Source organism: Babjeviella inositovora (assembly GCF_001661335.1).
Source record: "Babjeviella inositovora NRRL Y-12698 unplaced genomic scaffold BABINscaffold_11, whole genome shotgun sequence".
Lineage (NCBI taxonomy): Eukaryota > Fungi > Ascomycota > Pichiomycetes > Serinales > Babjeviella > Babjeviella inositovora.
The window spans coordinates 28,760-44,739 of NW_017566848.1; the positions used below are offsets into that span (position 1 = coordinate 28,760).

General features: G+C 48.7%; 6 protein-coding genes across 6 annotated transcripts; 3 read left to right on the forward strand and 3 right to left on the reverse strand.

Moving 5' to 3' along the window:
- Positions 1 to 249: 249 nt before the first annotated feature.
- Positions 250 to 1,272, reverse strand: BABINDRAFT_162822 (uncharacterized protein). The gene has a single exon (XM_019129560.1). The coding sequence runs from the start codon at positions 999 to 1,001 to the stop codon at positions 600 to 602; it is 402 nt and encodes a 133-aa protein (XP_018983477.1). The 5' UTR covers positions 1,002 to 1,272; the 3' UTR covers positions 250 to 599.
- Positions 1,273 to 1,759: 487 nt separating this feature from the next.
- Positions 1,760 to 3,626, forward strand: BABINDRAFT_162823 (uncharacterized protein). The gene has a single exon (XM_019129561.1). It carries the CDS (start codon positions 1,827 to 1,829, stop codon positions 3,501 to 3,503), a length of 1,677 nt encoding a protein of 558 aa, XP_018983478.1. The 5' UTR covers positions 1,760 to 1,826; the 3' UTR covers positions 3,504 to 3,626.
- Positions 3,627 to 4,856: 1,230 nt separating this feature from the next.
- On the forward strand, positions 4,857 to 6,858 carry DPS1-1 (aspartate--tRNA ligase). The gene has a single exon (XM_019129562.1). The coding sequence runs from the start codon at positions 4,981 to 4,983 to the stop codon at positions 6,634 to 6,636; it is 1,656 nt and encodes a 551-aa protein (XP_018983479.1). The 5' UTR covers positions 4,857 to 4,980; the 3' UTR covers positions 6,637 to 6,858.
- Positions 6,859 to 7,710: 852 nt separating this feature from the next.
- BABINDRAFT_172329 (uncharacterized protein) lies at positions 7,711 to 12,297 on the forward strand (the record flags this gene model as incomplete). Its single annotated transcript, XM_019130879.1, has 3 exons — positions 7,711 to 8,285; positions 8,313 to 11,880; positions 11,959 to 12,297. The coding sequence occupies 3 exons, from the start codon at positions 7,711 to 7,713 to the stop codon at positions 12,295 to 12,297; spliced, it is 4,482 nt and encodes a 1,493-aa protein (XP_018983480.1).
- On the reverse strand, positions 12,254 to 14,816 carry BABINDRAFT_87820 (glucose-induced degradation complex subunit). The gene has a single exon (XM_019132857.1). It carries the CDS (start codon positions 14,492 to 14,494, stop codon positions 12,536 to 12,538), a length of 1,959 nt encoding a protein of 652 aa, XP_018983481.1. The 5' UTR covers positions 14,495 to 14,816; the 3' UTR covers positions 12,254 to 12,535.
- On the reverse strand, positions 14,755 to 15,955 carry BABINDRAFT_162828 (uncharacterized protein). Its single transcript, XM_019129563.1, has one exon. It carries the CDS (start codon positions 15,848 to 15,850, stop codon positions 15,140 to 15,142), a length of 711 nt encoding a protein of 236 aa, XP_018983482.1. The 5' UTR covers positions 15,851 to 15,955; the 3' UTR covers positions 14,755 to 15,139.
- Between the last annotated feature and the right edge of the window lie 25 nt (positions 15,956 to 15,980).

The window sequence follows — 15,980 nt, forward strand, 5'->3', positions numbered from 1 at the left end:
ATACTCTATCGGCCATTGAGTCATACTCACGAAAAATGCTAATCACACCAATAAGGAAGTCATGGCTTCAGTACCTGCATACGCAATTAAACTGTTAGCATGAAGCATGCACAGCATCCAGACAATAGAGTACGAGCTTATCATCGTGGAAAGCCCCACTATGTATCCTTAATCCTAGACCAGTCTTCATTAATATTGCATTATCAATAGTATCCTATAAGTGGGATATGTGGGTCGGACCTAGGCGTGTACACCCAGACATGATTCAGCTTCCACTGGTCTACACATACGCATCACTAACATCCCTACTATTACCACTCTTAGCTTCCACCCGAAATCTTTATGTTAATTAGTCTCAGTTTCTGTTTTAAATGCTAAAACCTGTCTACAGGGTAATATTTAGGCTATAGATGTCTTTCGGATATAATCGTACTTGCTCTATGTCCTCGACTTCCGCTTTTAATGTATTAGTCCAAGTTCCTCGGTATTCAACTGTCTCTTGTAAGGCTTTCATAAATCCCGATTCAAATATTGGTGACTCGAAATGAGGACCCGCACGATATATACCCGTAACCTTATATGTACAGAAGTGGACGCACCTACTCTTTAATTCCGGCCACCTTCTTGGTCTCTTTCATCAACTCATACAACTGGACGATCTGGTCCTCGCTCATGGAGTCCAACATCTCCATGGTGAGACCCTGAACCGCCAGTTTGTCGGCACCACTGCTTTCGTCGGACATCCACTTTCCCTGGTCTACCATGGTGAGATAGTCCTGCCACGAGGTTAAAAACCCAACAATGTGTAACGGGTTGTCGATGCTCTTGTGGGCCTTGAACTCAGCCTTCACATACTGGTCGCCAAGGTCCCTATGCAACTGCGGAAGCTTTCTGTGCGAGCGGAGAATTGCGCGGTAGAGCTTGAGTGGCGGTAATAATGCAGGCGAATCGGCACGAACTGGGCGTCTGGGTTTGACAAAAGTAACAAAGGATGGTCTCATAGTGTGTGAAGAGTCGTAGAGAATGAGTTGGTGATTTGATTCAGATTTGTCAAGATCGGTTTTTGGTTGCAGGAACAGAGAGGTGTGTACAGGAGAAGTGTGATATATACCGAAATATAATCTGAAAGAGCCTGAGAAGTATCTTTAGGCTAAGCGGCCAGGGAGAGCTATGGGCTCCTCAAAAATAAACGAGACGATGAAAAACTTACCTGAGTTGTTTGAAACTATGGTAGGTCGTGTGCACTAACTCAGGTCTAGAAGCGAGATGAGCTTGAGAATTGAATAGGAGTAGCGAAACTGTAACGATCAATCTAAACATTTTACTGATGTTACCAAAATATTATCCAATAGGGTTTCTATTCAGACACTACCATTATACGGGTGACGCTGGAAATTTTACCAAGTATCGAAGTAAAATATGCTCCATATATAAATCTTAGCAATAATATAATATTTGGATCATATATTTCCAGCATGAGATAAACCGATTAGCTATGGAAAACAAAATGTCGATATCGGTATTTTTGGGCGATTCCCCTTCTCAATTGAACGGCACGAGGAACTGATAAACTGTAGAAGCTTAAACCGTATCGCTTAATCTAGCCCTTTGCTCGAATTACCCGCAAACCTTGGCATTTTCAATTACACAAGCGCGCGTCACGAATCTTGCCTGTTACGTAGACTGCAGCTACGCCGCACGTGCTATAACTTATCCGCATCACCCCGGATTGCTCCAGTCATTGTATGAACCCATACATATTACTCTAAACTTCATAGACATAACAGTTTCAATAACTGCCACCTAATTGAGTTTATCCCCGAATCATGTCTTTGGCTGATACTACAGAAAACCTGCCGTTAGCCGCCGCGTCCGATTCGCTTCTCGACGATTATGATTTTGCCCGCAAGTACCCAGAGCAAGACACATCGCCCACCTCAAAGCAGGAGATCTTTGGCTGGTGCTGCTACTCGTGGTCCTCTGAGCCGTTTATCGTGTCTGCCGTGGGGACGTTTGTGCCGTTATTGCTTGAGCAGTTTGCGCGACTCGCCGGGTTCAGACTCGACGATAACACAAAGCCTTGTGTCAGCGCCCCCGAAACCGACAATCCCATTCCGCCGGGCCTTGCGCCACCAGGCCTTATACCGCCAGGCTCGGACAAATGTGTGCTCCCCCTCTTTGGTCATTTTATAATCGACACTTCGTCGCTCGCGCTCTACACCTTTTCGGCCTCCATCTTCCTCCAAGCGCTCATTGTGATCAGCATGTCGGGAATGGCGGACCGCTCGCACTTTCGCAAAAGCATTTTGGTAGTATTTGGGATCCTTGGTGCGCTCACCACCATGGCCTTCCTCGGAGTCTCGTATAAGCACTATATCGTGGCCAGTTTGCTCGCGATGCTCGCCAATTGCTGTTTTGGCGCGGTAAATGTGTGCGGAAACGCCTTTTTGGCGATTTTGGTGTCGAACTACCCCCAGAACTCGGTTAAAGTCGGCCGTGATGGGGAATTTATTACTGAGGCAAACATCTCTGATACTAAAAATCAGTTGAGCTCGCAGATCAGCGGCACCGGCGCCGCTTGTGGCTATACTGCCGCGCTTGTGGCTCAGTTGATCGCTATCCTTATTGTCAAGAAGTTTTCCAACCCAGTTCTGGGGTCATCTACCTTTGCCATACAGGCAGCTATCTTCTTCATCGGCTGTTGGTGGCTCGTCTTCCAGATTCCTGTGATCCTTTTGATGCGCCTGCGTCCAGGGCCTCCGCTCCACCTAGACGAAACTGAGCTCTCGCACAAGTCCTCCTTTGGCTCTAGTCTCTACCGTTTAAGTCAGTACACGAAGTACGGCTGGGTCACGCTTGCACAAACGGCGATGCACGCGCAGAAGTTGCGGCAAATCATGATGTTTTTGCTAGCGTGGTTCTTTGTTTCGGACTCTCTCACCACTATCAATTCCACTGCCATCCTCTTTGCGCGTTCCAACCTCCAGATGGACACCACGCAGTTGGGTATTGTAGGCTTGTTGACAGTTATGTTTGCCATTCTCGGCTCGCTCGTGGTGCCGAACTTGATCCGCCGTTGTGGACTCCTGGCCAAGAGCGCGTTGTGCGGGGCCGTGGCGTTGGCCTGTTTCATCCCGTTGTACGGGATTGTTGGCTTTTTCACCACAAGCTTCGGGCTTCACCACGCCCCGGAAATGTTCATGTTGGCGATGATCTATGGAATTGTGCTTGGTAGTGTCGCCACGTTGACCCGCTCCATCTTTTCTACGCTCATCCCCGTCGGTTTGGAGAGCACCTTCTTTTCGTTGTTCGCTGTTACGGATAAGGGTAGTTCTGTGATAGGGCCTATCATCAGCGGCTTGATTGTGGATTCCACCCATGAGTTGCGCTACTGCTTCGTGTGGCTTCTTTTCGGGCTTTTGGCGGGGCTTGCCATTTTGTGGTGGGGCGTCGATTTAGAGCAGGGGGTACGGGATGGTGAGGCATTTACTGAGGAGGCTTAACACGAAGTATAAATTATCTAACAGAAATTTCCAGTCCTGAAATGTCCCCCCGAATTTACAGCCTATAAATATATTAGTTCGAATTATTTTCTACATGATGAAGCTATACCAAATCGTAGATCTCATTATCCACAAAAAAATAACATGTATTTGGCTATTTTATGGGTTTTGGGGGCCTTGGCTTGGCTTACCATGGTGGTTAGCTCTTTTTCAATAATTCGGTGGTGACCATTCATTGTAGCTGAACAAAAGGCCAAACTATCATATATATATGGGTCAGCTGTCCCGTTGATTAAATGATTACAATTGATATTGTTCTATTTAATTCAGAAAAATTGATTTATCAGAATAATGACATATATTTGAAGTTTCTTTTGTGAGCGAATAACAAGCACCCTGAGGCTTTTAAGCGGAGTTGTAGTTCCATACCGTACCCGAGCAAGGTTTTTACATCCTGTGAATAATGCTTCGGAAAACTGAAGATCAAACCAATTCAATAGAACGTTGGAATACTTTGACGGTTTATTATTGGTGTTCCCAGTTTCTAAATTGATAAATGGTATATTCAAGTAACTGTAGTAGATCATAGATGCTGATAGTTACTGAAGGTCCTGGACTATTCTAATGTGCATCCTCTACGATCAAAATACTCGGTTAAGCATAGTTTAGTGATCTAAAAATACTCTTAATACCATCTTTTATTTTTATTTTTTATTTTTATTTTTTAATTAAATTATTAAAATTCACCCCGGGAGGTTTAAATTGGTTGTAAGTAGAGAAAACATGGTTTCTCCAGATGTCATTCAATTTGATTTAACAAAACGTGGGAAGCGAAATCAATCTTTATCCTGTACAGAATGACTGAACATATAGGTCCATATCTGATTATAGTAACACGCGGTCAATGAATACGAATCATTGTCCCTTATATAAAAATACTGTCCTTTTGACTAGGTCAATACTATGTGACCTGATAGAGAATGATACGCACGAGAAGGCACAACTTTAACGCCGTGTTGTTGCTGGTCAATATCTTCTGTCTGGAATATCCCTCCATGCCGGATGACTCATTGATGGACCTGATACTTTGAAAGAAGGCCTGAAAACACAACCCCCACTCGAATCACATCTATTGGGATTAGTCATAATACATTATATTGTATTATTCAAGTTTTTTTTAAAAAAATATTGCCGGGGCATTTCCCCTAACTGAAGCATCCATGAGTCATTGTGATGCACATTTCCCCTCCTTCTATTGGGTTATTTCTTCTGCTGATACTCTCTGAATGAAAGTGATATATAACGTATATCTTGCCCAACTTTTGTATACCCAACCATAAACCAGTATCACAGGCCTTTTATACGGTTACCCGCCAAAATATTTTGTGCAGGATTTTTTCGACGTCACTTTGCTACATAAAAATATCCAACCGGCGCCCAATTATCTTTTCCTCAAGCTATTCCCATCTATCCCACTATGTCCAATCTTCCAGAACAAGTACAGGACTTGAAGCTTTCTCAGGAGAATGTGATTCTCGGTGCCGACGGACTCCCATTGTCCAAAAAGGCGTTGAAGAAGCTCGAGAAGGAGGCCGAGAAGGAAAAGAAAAAGGCTGAAATCGCCGCCAGAATCGCGCAGGAACAAGCCGAGAGAGCTGCAAAGGCTTCCGCCGACGATTTTGCCAAGGCCAGATACGGTAAGATGGCCATGAACAACTCTTCGTTCAAGACCGGTGTCCGGCGCGTGAAGTTGGACACCTTGTCTGCGGCTAACGACGGCCAGGAGGTTGTCTTCAGAGCTAGAGTCAACAAGTCGCGCCAGCAGGGTGCCACCATGGTGTTCCTCTCGTTGCGCCAGCAGACTGAGTCTATCCAGGCGTTGGTCAAGGCGGATGAGACCACCATCTCCAAGCCTATGGTCAAGTGGGCTTCCTCCATCAACTTGGAGTCCATTGTGTTGGTGCATGGTATTGTCAAGAAGGTTTCCGAGGAAATCAAGTCTGCCACCATCCAAGACGCCGAGATCCAGGTCACCAAGATCTACACCATTGCTGAAACCCCACAGCAGTTGCCTATGTTGATTGAGGATGCCTCCAGATCCGACGCCGACGCCGAGGCTGCTGGTCTTCCGGTGGTCAACTTGGACACCAGATTGGATTCCAGAGTGATTGACTTGAGAACTGTAACCAACCAGGCAATCTTCAAGATCCAGGCCGGTGTGTGTGCGTTATTCAGGGAATTCTTGATGAAGAACAACTTCACGGAGATCCACACCCCAAAGATCATTGCGGCTGCATCTGAGGGTGGCTCCAACGTCTTTGAGGTCTCGTACTTCAAGGGCAAGGCCTATCTCGCACAGTCGCCACAATTGTACAAGCAGCAATTGATCGCCGCCGACTTTGAGAGAGTTTTCGAGATTGCGCCAGTCTTCAGAGCCGAAAACTCCAACACCCACAGACACATGACTGAGTTCACCGGTTTGGATCTCGAGATGGCGTTCGAGGAGCACTACGACGAGGCCATTGACATGTTGGCCGACTTGTTTGTCTTTATTTTCTCTGAATTAAAAACCAGATACGCAAAGGAGATTGCTACCGTCAGAAAGCAGTTCCCTGTGGAAGAGTTCAAGGTCCCAGCCAGCGGTGAGATGGTGAGATTGCACTTCAAGGAGGGTATCCAGATGTTGAGAGACGCCGGTAAGGTCGTGGACGACTTCGAGGACTTGTCCACCGAGCATGAAAAGTTCTTGGGGAAGTTGGTCCGCGAGAAGTACGACACAGACTTCTACATCTTGGACAAATTCCCATTGGCCATCAGACCATTCTATACCATGCCAGATGCTGAGGACCCACGCTACTCCAACTCCTACGACTTCTTCATGAGAGGCGAGGAAATTTTGTCGGGTGCCCAACGTGTCCACGACTCTGAGTTTTTGAAGGAGAGAATGGCTGCACACGAAGTTGACTCTGACGTGCCGGGCCTCAACGACTACATCGAGGCCTTTTCCTACGGCTGTCCTCCGCACGCCGGTGGTGGAATTGGTCTCGAAAGAGTCGTCATGTTCTTCTTGGATTTAAAGAACATCAGAAGAGCATCCTTGTTCCCACGTGACCCTAGACGTGTCCGTCCATAGGTTTGTAATTAAACAAGTTATTCAGAGGAGATTTGAACAATGGTTAATGGAGTTGGCGTAAGCAGTTGGCGTATAAGTTGGAAAAAATTATATAGCTAAGGATGTCGCCAGTACATCGGTGGATGGGTTTTTTAGAGAGTCAAGCACGGGGAGAATTTCTAGGCGTACATTACCTTTGAATAAATATGGTCCATATACTTATTTCGAGTTGTTGTTAGCCACTCACATGCAACAGGAATAATAAGTGCTTGGATATTTATCCACGGCAAACAAGTCACCCAGTTTTTTGTTGAAACATTTAACTAACCGAACTGTATTGGTAGGGTTCGAGTATGTTTACTCCCCGTAAGGAATACAGAGAATCGGTCATAAACTTATCGGATTTTTCTACGGCCATTGCTCTATTAGCGAGGGAAATATATAGAGAGGTTGCGATTTATCATTCCACTAAATAGGTGGAGTTAATAATTGTCTTACCTAGCCACTGTTTTAGCCAAGCGTAACCAGTGATCGGTTCAGGATTCAATGCAGTAAGCCCCGATAAGATGCACCCGTTAAGCACCCCTCTAAACACCTACTAACTATAAATTCCGACGTTATATGTCTACAATATGTTACATTATTTAACATCCTTTAATATTCGACGATTATCCCTTTCTTTTTCCCCAGTTATAGTGGCTCGTTCTGTTTGATACTGGCAAGCGCTGCTCAGAATTATCATGGTAACCCCCCATGTCGCTGACCGCTTCTGACTAGGCCGAATTTAATGCTATCTAACCTGAAACTCCTGCACGTGATGAGCTCCATACTGACCCACACGTTGTTTCTCTCTACCATTTACCACTGTTTGACAAACATTCGGTAAATATCAAAAACTTCGAATATAAAATAACCCCTCTTTGTCAATGCTCCTTCATATGTGAAATATCTACTTTATGGTCCTTCCCCGCCAATTATACAGTGAAAGACGCAAAGCGAGACTCGTTTTTCCTGCAGTACGCTGTCAAAAAAAAAGTCTCACGTTACTGAAAACAATCGGTAGCTCTTCTTTAACCGACACAACCGCCACTCATTATGACCAACGTAGGAGGACAAGAAACTCCGAAAAGCGACACAGCCACGTTTTACTACAAATCCGGCACGTCGCTGCCGTTCCGCCAGGAGCTTGAGATAAACTTGCACAAGCCGTTGGCACCTAGAAGCCCACCCACGCCACAGCTCGAAAAGCAGATCAGTAGCGCCGATACATTCACTAATATCCTCAAACAACGTTCCGCCGTGTACAAAGAAACGGCCATGGTGGTGCTCGACGTGCGCGGCAAGGAGTTTTCCGCCGTGACGTGGGATAAACTCCTCGCGCGGGCCGAGGCCATTGGCCTGTACCTCCAGAACAAACATAAGCTTCCGCGAGGCGAGCGCATCTGCTTGGTATACAAAAATGATGAAATGATTGAGTTCACTATGGCGCTCATGGCATGCTTCATGGGCGGCTACGTCGCCGTACCCATTCCGCACTACGGCAAGGAAAAGGACATATTCGAAATGATGAACCAATCGGTACCGTCGCTTGCATTGCTCTCGGACACCGCTAGCAAGCGCTTTGACACGCTCAGGGAGAATTTGGGTGCGGGTAACTACCCATGGCCGCTGCGAATGAAGTTCCTCAAGGCCAGCAGCGTAGCCTCGTCCAAGACGTTCACGCCCAGGGAGCACGAGCTCGCATATGTCGAGTTTTCCAAATCGCCCAGTGGCGAATACAAGGGTGTGGTACTCTCTCACAAGACACTCTTTCACCAGATGCACACGATCGAGACGATAGTGTCACTGCGACCGGGCTTGGAGCACCCTATCCGCCGGTCTCTTAAGGGATTTTCGCGGCACAAGCAAGTGGTTCTCTCGACTCTATCGCTGCTCTCCTCTGTCGGGCTCATCATCGGCTGCTTGTTCCAGATCTACACCGGAAACTTACTCGTGTGGGCACCGCAGGAGGTAATGGAGACGCCTGGGTTGTACGCCAACATTGTCACGCGACACCGTGTCAACGGCTTGCTCGCCGACTACATCGGGCTCAAGGAGGTGATCTTTGACTACCAGAGACGGCCGAACGAAACACGCACGTTCAACAACAAGGTAAAGGTGGACCTTGCATGCGTAAAGTGGTGTCTTGTGAACGCCTCCACGATCGACGGGGAGTTCCTCAATCTCGTGTCTGAGCGGTGGTTGCGACCGCTCGGGTGTACGTCTCCACAGACCGCAGTCTGCCCCATGCTCACGCTCAGCGACTTTGGCGGGATGGTAATCGCGATGCGTGACTGGTTGGGCCCCGTGCCGGAGCTGACTGTGTCAAAGGCAGAAAGCTCGGAACTATCGGAAGTGATGATTGACCGCAAGGCGCTCATGCACAACATGGTGAAACTCGTCTCTACCAAGGTCAGCCCATCCCAGAAAGACACATCTACGGCATTGCGCATCGGTTCCTTTGGTCACCCAATCCCCGACTCCACTCTTGCGATTGTGAACCCCGAGACGTACATCCTCGCTAACCGCATGGAAGTTGGGGAGATTTGGATCGACAGCTTGTGTCTCTCCGGAGGCATGTTTGAGGGATTTAATGCCAAGATCCGCGCCCAGAATCAGGCCATCTTCCATGCGCAGTGCTTCGACGAAAATGGGCTCATCAACAAACAGTTCTTGCGAACCGGGTTGTTGGGCTTTACTCATGATGGTAAGCTATACGTTATCGGGCTCTATGAGGACCGAATCCGCCAGAACATTGACCCCAAAGACACTGGTCCACTCGCCGCCGTGGCCGAGCGCGACGAAGAGGGCAACGAGCTTATGTTGGGAAATGGCAGCACCACCTACCACTACACATACCATCTTTCGTCCACCATTGCCGAAAAGGTGCGCGAGGTGTACGATTGCACGTTTTTCGACCTTAATATCAACGACGAGTACCTTCCAATCGCCATCGTCGAGACCAACATCAACGACACGTTCATGCCATCCATGGACCTTTTGCTAGACACCTTGGACGGCGTGTGTCTGAAGGTGTACCAGGTGTTGCGCAAGACACACAACTTGCACCTCTACTGCGTGATGGCCACAGAAAAGAACGAGTTGCCGCGGATCCTCCGCTCCGGGGGTAATGAGATTGCCAACATGATCAGTAAGCGGTTGTTCCAGGACGGGAACTTACGCAAGGCGCACTTTGTCAAGTTCGACTTCAAGAGCTCGTTGACCAAAATTCCCTGCGGCGACGACCTCATCGGGGGCATCTGGTCTCCCTACTCGTCGTTTGCGCGAAGTGCGCGCTTGCTGCTGCACCTGATGCAGGTGTCATCCATCGACTACCGCGAACACACGCTCGACGCAAAGTACAAGGCCCGTTTGACAGACTTCAAGTCCATTCTCGACATTCTCAAGTTCCGCTTCGGTAGCCAGGGCGACGAGGCCGCGTTCCACTACATCGGGTCGTCCGAGAAGGACAACGTCAAGATCAGCTGGAAGAAACTCGAGGCGTACATATACGGGGTATGCACATACATCTTGACCAAGACGCCGCTCAAATCTGGCGACCACGTCATCTTGATGTACTCGCTTTCCATCGACTACATCGTTGCGGTGTATGCATGCTTCATGTTGGGCATGGTGCCAATTCCTATGACGCCATTCGACTCGCAGCGCTTGAAGGATGAGTATCCCGCATTCATCGCCACGATCAAGAGCTACGGTGTGCGTGCGTTGTTTGTCAACGACGACATCGAGAAGTCGTTCAAGTTCCACGCGCTCGGCGACGCACTTAAGCGTACCGCTCCGAATTTGCATGTGAAGAGCACTTCTGGGCTTCACAAGACCAAGCCAATGCACTCCGGAAAGCTCCATGCGATGATCGCCGATTACCAGGCCAAGGCGCGCTTCCGTGACGAGGAAACCATGTGTATGATCTGGCTCCACCCTGAAATGCGCAACATCGGTGCCGCCATGAACCACAAGAGCCTCGTGGGTTTATGCAAGGTGTTTAAGGAGACGTTTGAAATGGCAAACGACCCGATGCTCGGCTGTGTGCGTCACTCGTCCGGAATTGGCTTCTTGCAGAGTGTGTTGATGGGCGTGTTTCTTGGCTCCACCACTTACTTGTTGTCGCCAGTCACGTTCCGTGACTACCCGTTGAGCTTGTTCATGGTGTTGTCCAAGTACAAGATCCGCGACACGTTTGTCACCAACAACATGTTGATGCACTCGGTGGCGCATGTGAAACTAGGCGCCTTTAAGTTGCACGGCTTGAAGAACATGATGGTGTACGATGAAGGAAGAACCAATCCGATCGACTTGACCCATGTGGCCAAGCACTTTGCCAGCTCAGGGTTGTTGTCCACCGCCATGGCCTCTGTTTACTCGCATGCGCTTAACCCGCTAATCGCGTCCCGGTCGTTCATGCCCAGTGCTCCGCTCAAGTTGTACCTCGATCCGGTCACATTGAGTAAAGGGATGGTGAAGCTAGTCAACCCGTCAGAGACCCCTTACCACATTGCGGTTCAAGACTCAGGCGTGGTACCGGTGTGCACCGAAATCGTCATTGTCAACCCGGAGACGTGCAAAATCTGCCGCGAAGGCGAAATCGGGGAAATCTGGGTGTGTTCGGAGGGCAACTTGACTTCATTCACAAACGGCACCACTGTGCCGAAGGACTACTTCCGGTTGAGTCAGCTCAACGGGAAGATTGTAGATGGAAACCCCCGGATGACATATCTCCGAACCGGCGACTTGGGGTTCTTGTACTCTCTAGATCTCAAGGGAGCTACCGGGAGCAAACCGGTTCAGCCGCTCTATGTGTTGGGGAACATTGCCGACACGTTCGAAAGTTTGGGCCTCCATCACTTTTCGTTTGACGTGGAGCAGACCATCAGCGACTCACACCGCAACATCTTCCGCAACGGCGTCTTCCGGTGTAACGGTTACATCATCGCGGTGGTCGAGACCGACAGAGAGCTGCACCAGGCCGCGTTGGTACCGGTTATCATCAACAAGGTGTTCACTAAACACCGATTAATCATTGACATTGTATCTTTTGTCGCCAAGAACACCCTTCCGTTGTCACAGTTGCGTATTTTGCAGCGCTCCAAGATCATTTCTTCCTACATTGGGAAGGAGAAGGAGGCAAAGCGTATCCCGCTTTTGGTGTCATTTGGGACAAACTATGGGGAACCGGCGATGGTCAAGGTGATCAAGGATATCGATGAGGTGCTCAACGCGAAGTCGTTCCCTCTGGACTCTGACCTCCGCCTCTCTACGTCGTTTGCTCTGGAATCCGAACTTCAGCTCGCCCCGATAGATAGCGAGATACAATCCATCTACAGCTCCGACTCCCGCTTGACACACAACACTGTCTCTCACAGCTTGCGGTACGCGCCATCTGAGACCACTGAGCTTGATGACGATTCCAGCAGCTTTGATTTTAGAGGGCCCTTACAGACTGATGACTGTTCGTTGACCCCTGCGGTCAGCGCAGATACCCCTGAGGACCAGTCGCTCCACGATTTTGACGAGATGGAATACAACTCTGAATCAGAAGATGAAATTTTAGAGTGGTATGGTTCGGATACTGGTAGCGTTGAAGAAAATTACGCCGGTCCAAAGCTTTCCGTGGTCAATGTCTAGGCTAAAAAAAAATATTAAGGTAGAAATCAATACAGGTGTACTGCATCGCTGGTCCGACTTGTAAGATCGGCTATGGGAAAGGTAGCGGCCATTGTTACGATTAGTTGCGGTAGTTTTTTGTCCTCGCAGATTTGCAGTGCTCCAAAAAGGGTCATGGAACCTCACCTACAGACTTTAGCTTCGTGCTATCAATCATATCTCGTTGAATTGGTCATGGTTAGTTGGATTCCTAGACGGCTTAAACCCCCCATAACTTGACAGTTCCGTCGTCGCCGGCCGAACACCATAACCAGCCGTGCTCCTTTTCGCTTCCGGCAACGTTCCAGTCCACACAGTTCACTAACAAACTTTGGTGCTCCTGTTCATTTACGATGTGGACAATGGAACCGTTGTACCTGTCCCAGAAAAAGATCCGTCCCTTTTCATCCCCCGATACAACCACCGACTCGTCCCAATTCCCAAATGAAGAATGGAGAACATATCTTTCGTGCCTGTGGCCGAGGTAGCGTTGGACGAGGTATGGCATGGCCGGTTCCTTGATCGACCAGAGCTGTAACTCGTTAGGAGATACGGACACCAAGATTTCAGCCGGATTGACAGCTGACCATACAACGCTCGTGATCTTATGGCCGATAGGAATACAGGCCACAAGGGGGAAGGACTCGGCGGTACAAGGCAACCCCGATGAAAGCGCAGCCTTATTAATGCCGTATACAAACAACTTGAAGTCATGGGTGATCATCGCCAAGTGCGAGCCGTCTTTGCAGAAGGAGATGTCGTCGATCCGCTGCTCATTAGACCATTCATACACAGGCTCCGTGCTCAGGATGGAGTAGAGACGGGTCACCTTATCGGGTGATGCGATCGCAAAGTGGTAGGTGGGGTCCAGGGGCAAAAACTCCACAATGAAGATCCGTCCGTTGGGGTTGATGTGGAACTCTTTGATGCATCTTACCGGGTGTCTTCCAAGGGCTGACACGTCCCAGAGCTTGGCACAGGCCTCCATGCCGCACGTGAGCAAGTACTTTTCGTCATAGGACCACGACACACACATGACAGCCTTCTTGTTGTGCGCCGGCGCGGAGTCAGAAGTGTGGTGGGTATTTCCAGCTCGCTGGATGCCCGCGGTGGAAGGCCAACGGCTGGGTACGGGGTGGAATGCCTGGGAGGCCCAGTGCTCTCCCAAACTGCTCAGCTCTTCTGTATCGTTGGTTTGGGTATCCGCTGACCCTGCCAGCTCGTTTGCATGTTGTTCGTTGGAAATCCTGGCCACCACCTTGAAGTCATGCATAACGTCATAGATGATGATGTGTGCATCTAGCCCCGCACTGGCAAGATACCGTCCAGATGGCGAAAACTTGACGAACCAGACCTCGTCGGTGTGATGTTTCAATGTAACCTTAGCAGTAGCAGGGAATTGCTGTGCTTTGGGGGTTTCGGGGGAATATAAGGAGTGGGTTCCGTGGGCACGTTTGTCCAGGGCTGGCGGTGGGTGAAGCGTAAAATGCTGCGCTCTTTTCCACTTCAAGGCCTGCGTAAGCAACGTCGGAAGCATTCCCGCGGGCAATTTGTCTTCTGGCTTGACAAATCCGAGAATTGCGCTGACTGTTGCCTCCCGTGTCGTCTGAAGAGACTTCTCGCCGCAAGAAACCCACCCGTTCTGCGCCTGAAGCTGCGCCGAGCTAGGGTTCATCAAAAGCGAGGCTAATCCGGCAGTTTCATCGGAAATCGCTGTCGAAGGTGTATGGGGAATTGGCACAGACAACTTCGAGGGGGAAATCTCCTTTCTGAGGATTTTGAGCGCCACCGTCTCACGTTTCTCGTGCAACAAAACCTCCAAGAAATGCATCCGATGGATCAAGAAGCGAACGTAGGCTGTAAGGGTTTCATTAGAGGCTTGATAGGGCTCATCGTCCGAATATCCGACATAATCAATACCACTAGCGCAGATGAGCGCGTTCTCGTACTGGCCCGCTAGCACCGACTGGATGACCTGGTCCACGCGCGACTCAGCGTCTAGGCAAAGACCCGCTTCATCACGCAAGTGACTGGCAGCTTCCGGAAAGCCGAGCTCATTTAGCGCCTGATAGAGGATTCGTGATAGCTGATTTTTGTCAAAGCTAGCGTAGGCGGAGGGGGTGACGTGAGGAGGCGTGGAAGCGCTGGTCATATCACCAGGGCTATCGATTGGGGCCATCAGAAGGGAGGAAGAAATAGATTGAGGTAACGGTGCGAGGTACCAATAGAGAGGAGGGGGGGTGCTTAGGAGTTGAACCTGCGGTAACTGCAGAAGGATAAACAATAGTTTATGGACCGGGATGAGGAATAGTTCTGTGGTGATCGTTTTTATCCCCGCGATAAAGCGTCATATGAGACCGAAGCCGGCACCGTCCTTGTGTTGGGCACTACCTTTGGACTCTCAAGTTCGGGTTCAATGTATCAGTCTAGTTTCGTCAGTTTGTTATACTGATTAATGGTTATAAAAAAATATGGTTTTTCGATATATTTGGAGTATTGTTATGTTTCTAGATAAGTCCTGAGTCTGCGGCCTGAATGTAACGCTGTAGCCACGGTTGATAATTGCTGCAAGCGCTATATACTTGGACAACCCTACTTGTACAATACCCTCCACAATTATCCGTGCACAAACCTTTTCGAGCCCAATATAATAAATATTTCTTATTTATATGCATAATTCAAACCCGTAATTAATATCCCCTTCGTTTTTGCCTCAATGGAGGTTTCTTAGAGTCTGACTGGCACTATCGACAAACACGATACTCTTAGCGCTAGCTGAACCCCCGCCAGTCTTTGGGTCATTTAGCCTTTCTCGTGAATCCCCTCAACAGTTTAACAACCACTCGTAGACGTAGCCACAGGCGCTGACGCTGACGACGACCACGCTGAGCACAAACCCGAGCAACGGCAACATAAAGTCAGGTAAGTTGACCGCAGAGAGGAGCCAGCTCTTCAACGAGTGCCGGATAACGGCAAAGCTACCACCAATTTCCCCAACGTGTAGCATAATGCTCAATTCCGTGTCTAGATCGAATTCAGGGCGGCTTAGGTCAGCATATTCGCGGAGAGCCACGGCGTCGTGCTTGTAGCTCACGGTGATTAAAATCTTGGGAACCTGAACTGTGATGTCATGGTTGCGCTTGATGATCGGAACGTCCTCATACACGTACTGGTGGCTAATAAAGAAGTCAAACGGGTTCAACGCCTGCCAGCAAAGCTTGACAAGGAACTTCAAGTCACGGGAAGTTTCCGCAATGTCAGTGATATTTGCTATGTAGAAAAATGGGATCAAGTCGAGCTCGAAGGCCACAGAGTTGGAAACAGCATATGGCAATAATAGCTGATAGTCGGTGTTAGGCGAGAGTTTGGCTACGGCATTGTCGGGCTGTGGTAATTTGTAATGCTGCGATATGTTGAGATACTTGTTGTACTCCTCTTGCAAGAAGTCCTTTGGTATAGAGAGAAGGTAGGTTTCAGTGTTGGCAAGAACTAAGTGTGTGAAAAGTGTTAAGAAAATGGTATGGGAGATGTGCATTGGTAGAGTAGGTAACATAGAGCTTGGTGGTGAGTGTCTGATTTCAAATGATCGGGCTTTTTTTTTTCAGTGCAGATGATGAAATAGCCCAGAGTAAAAAAAAAAGGAGATAACAAAGAGAATCTCCAAG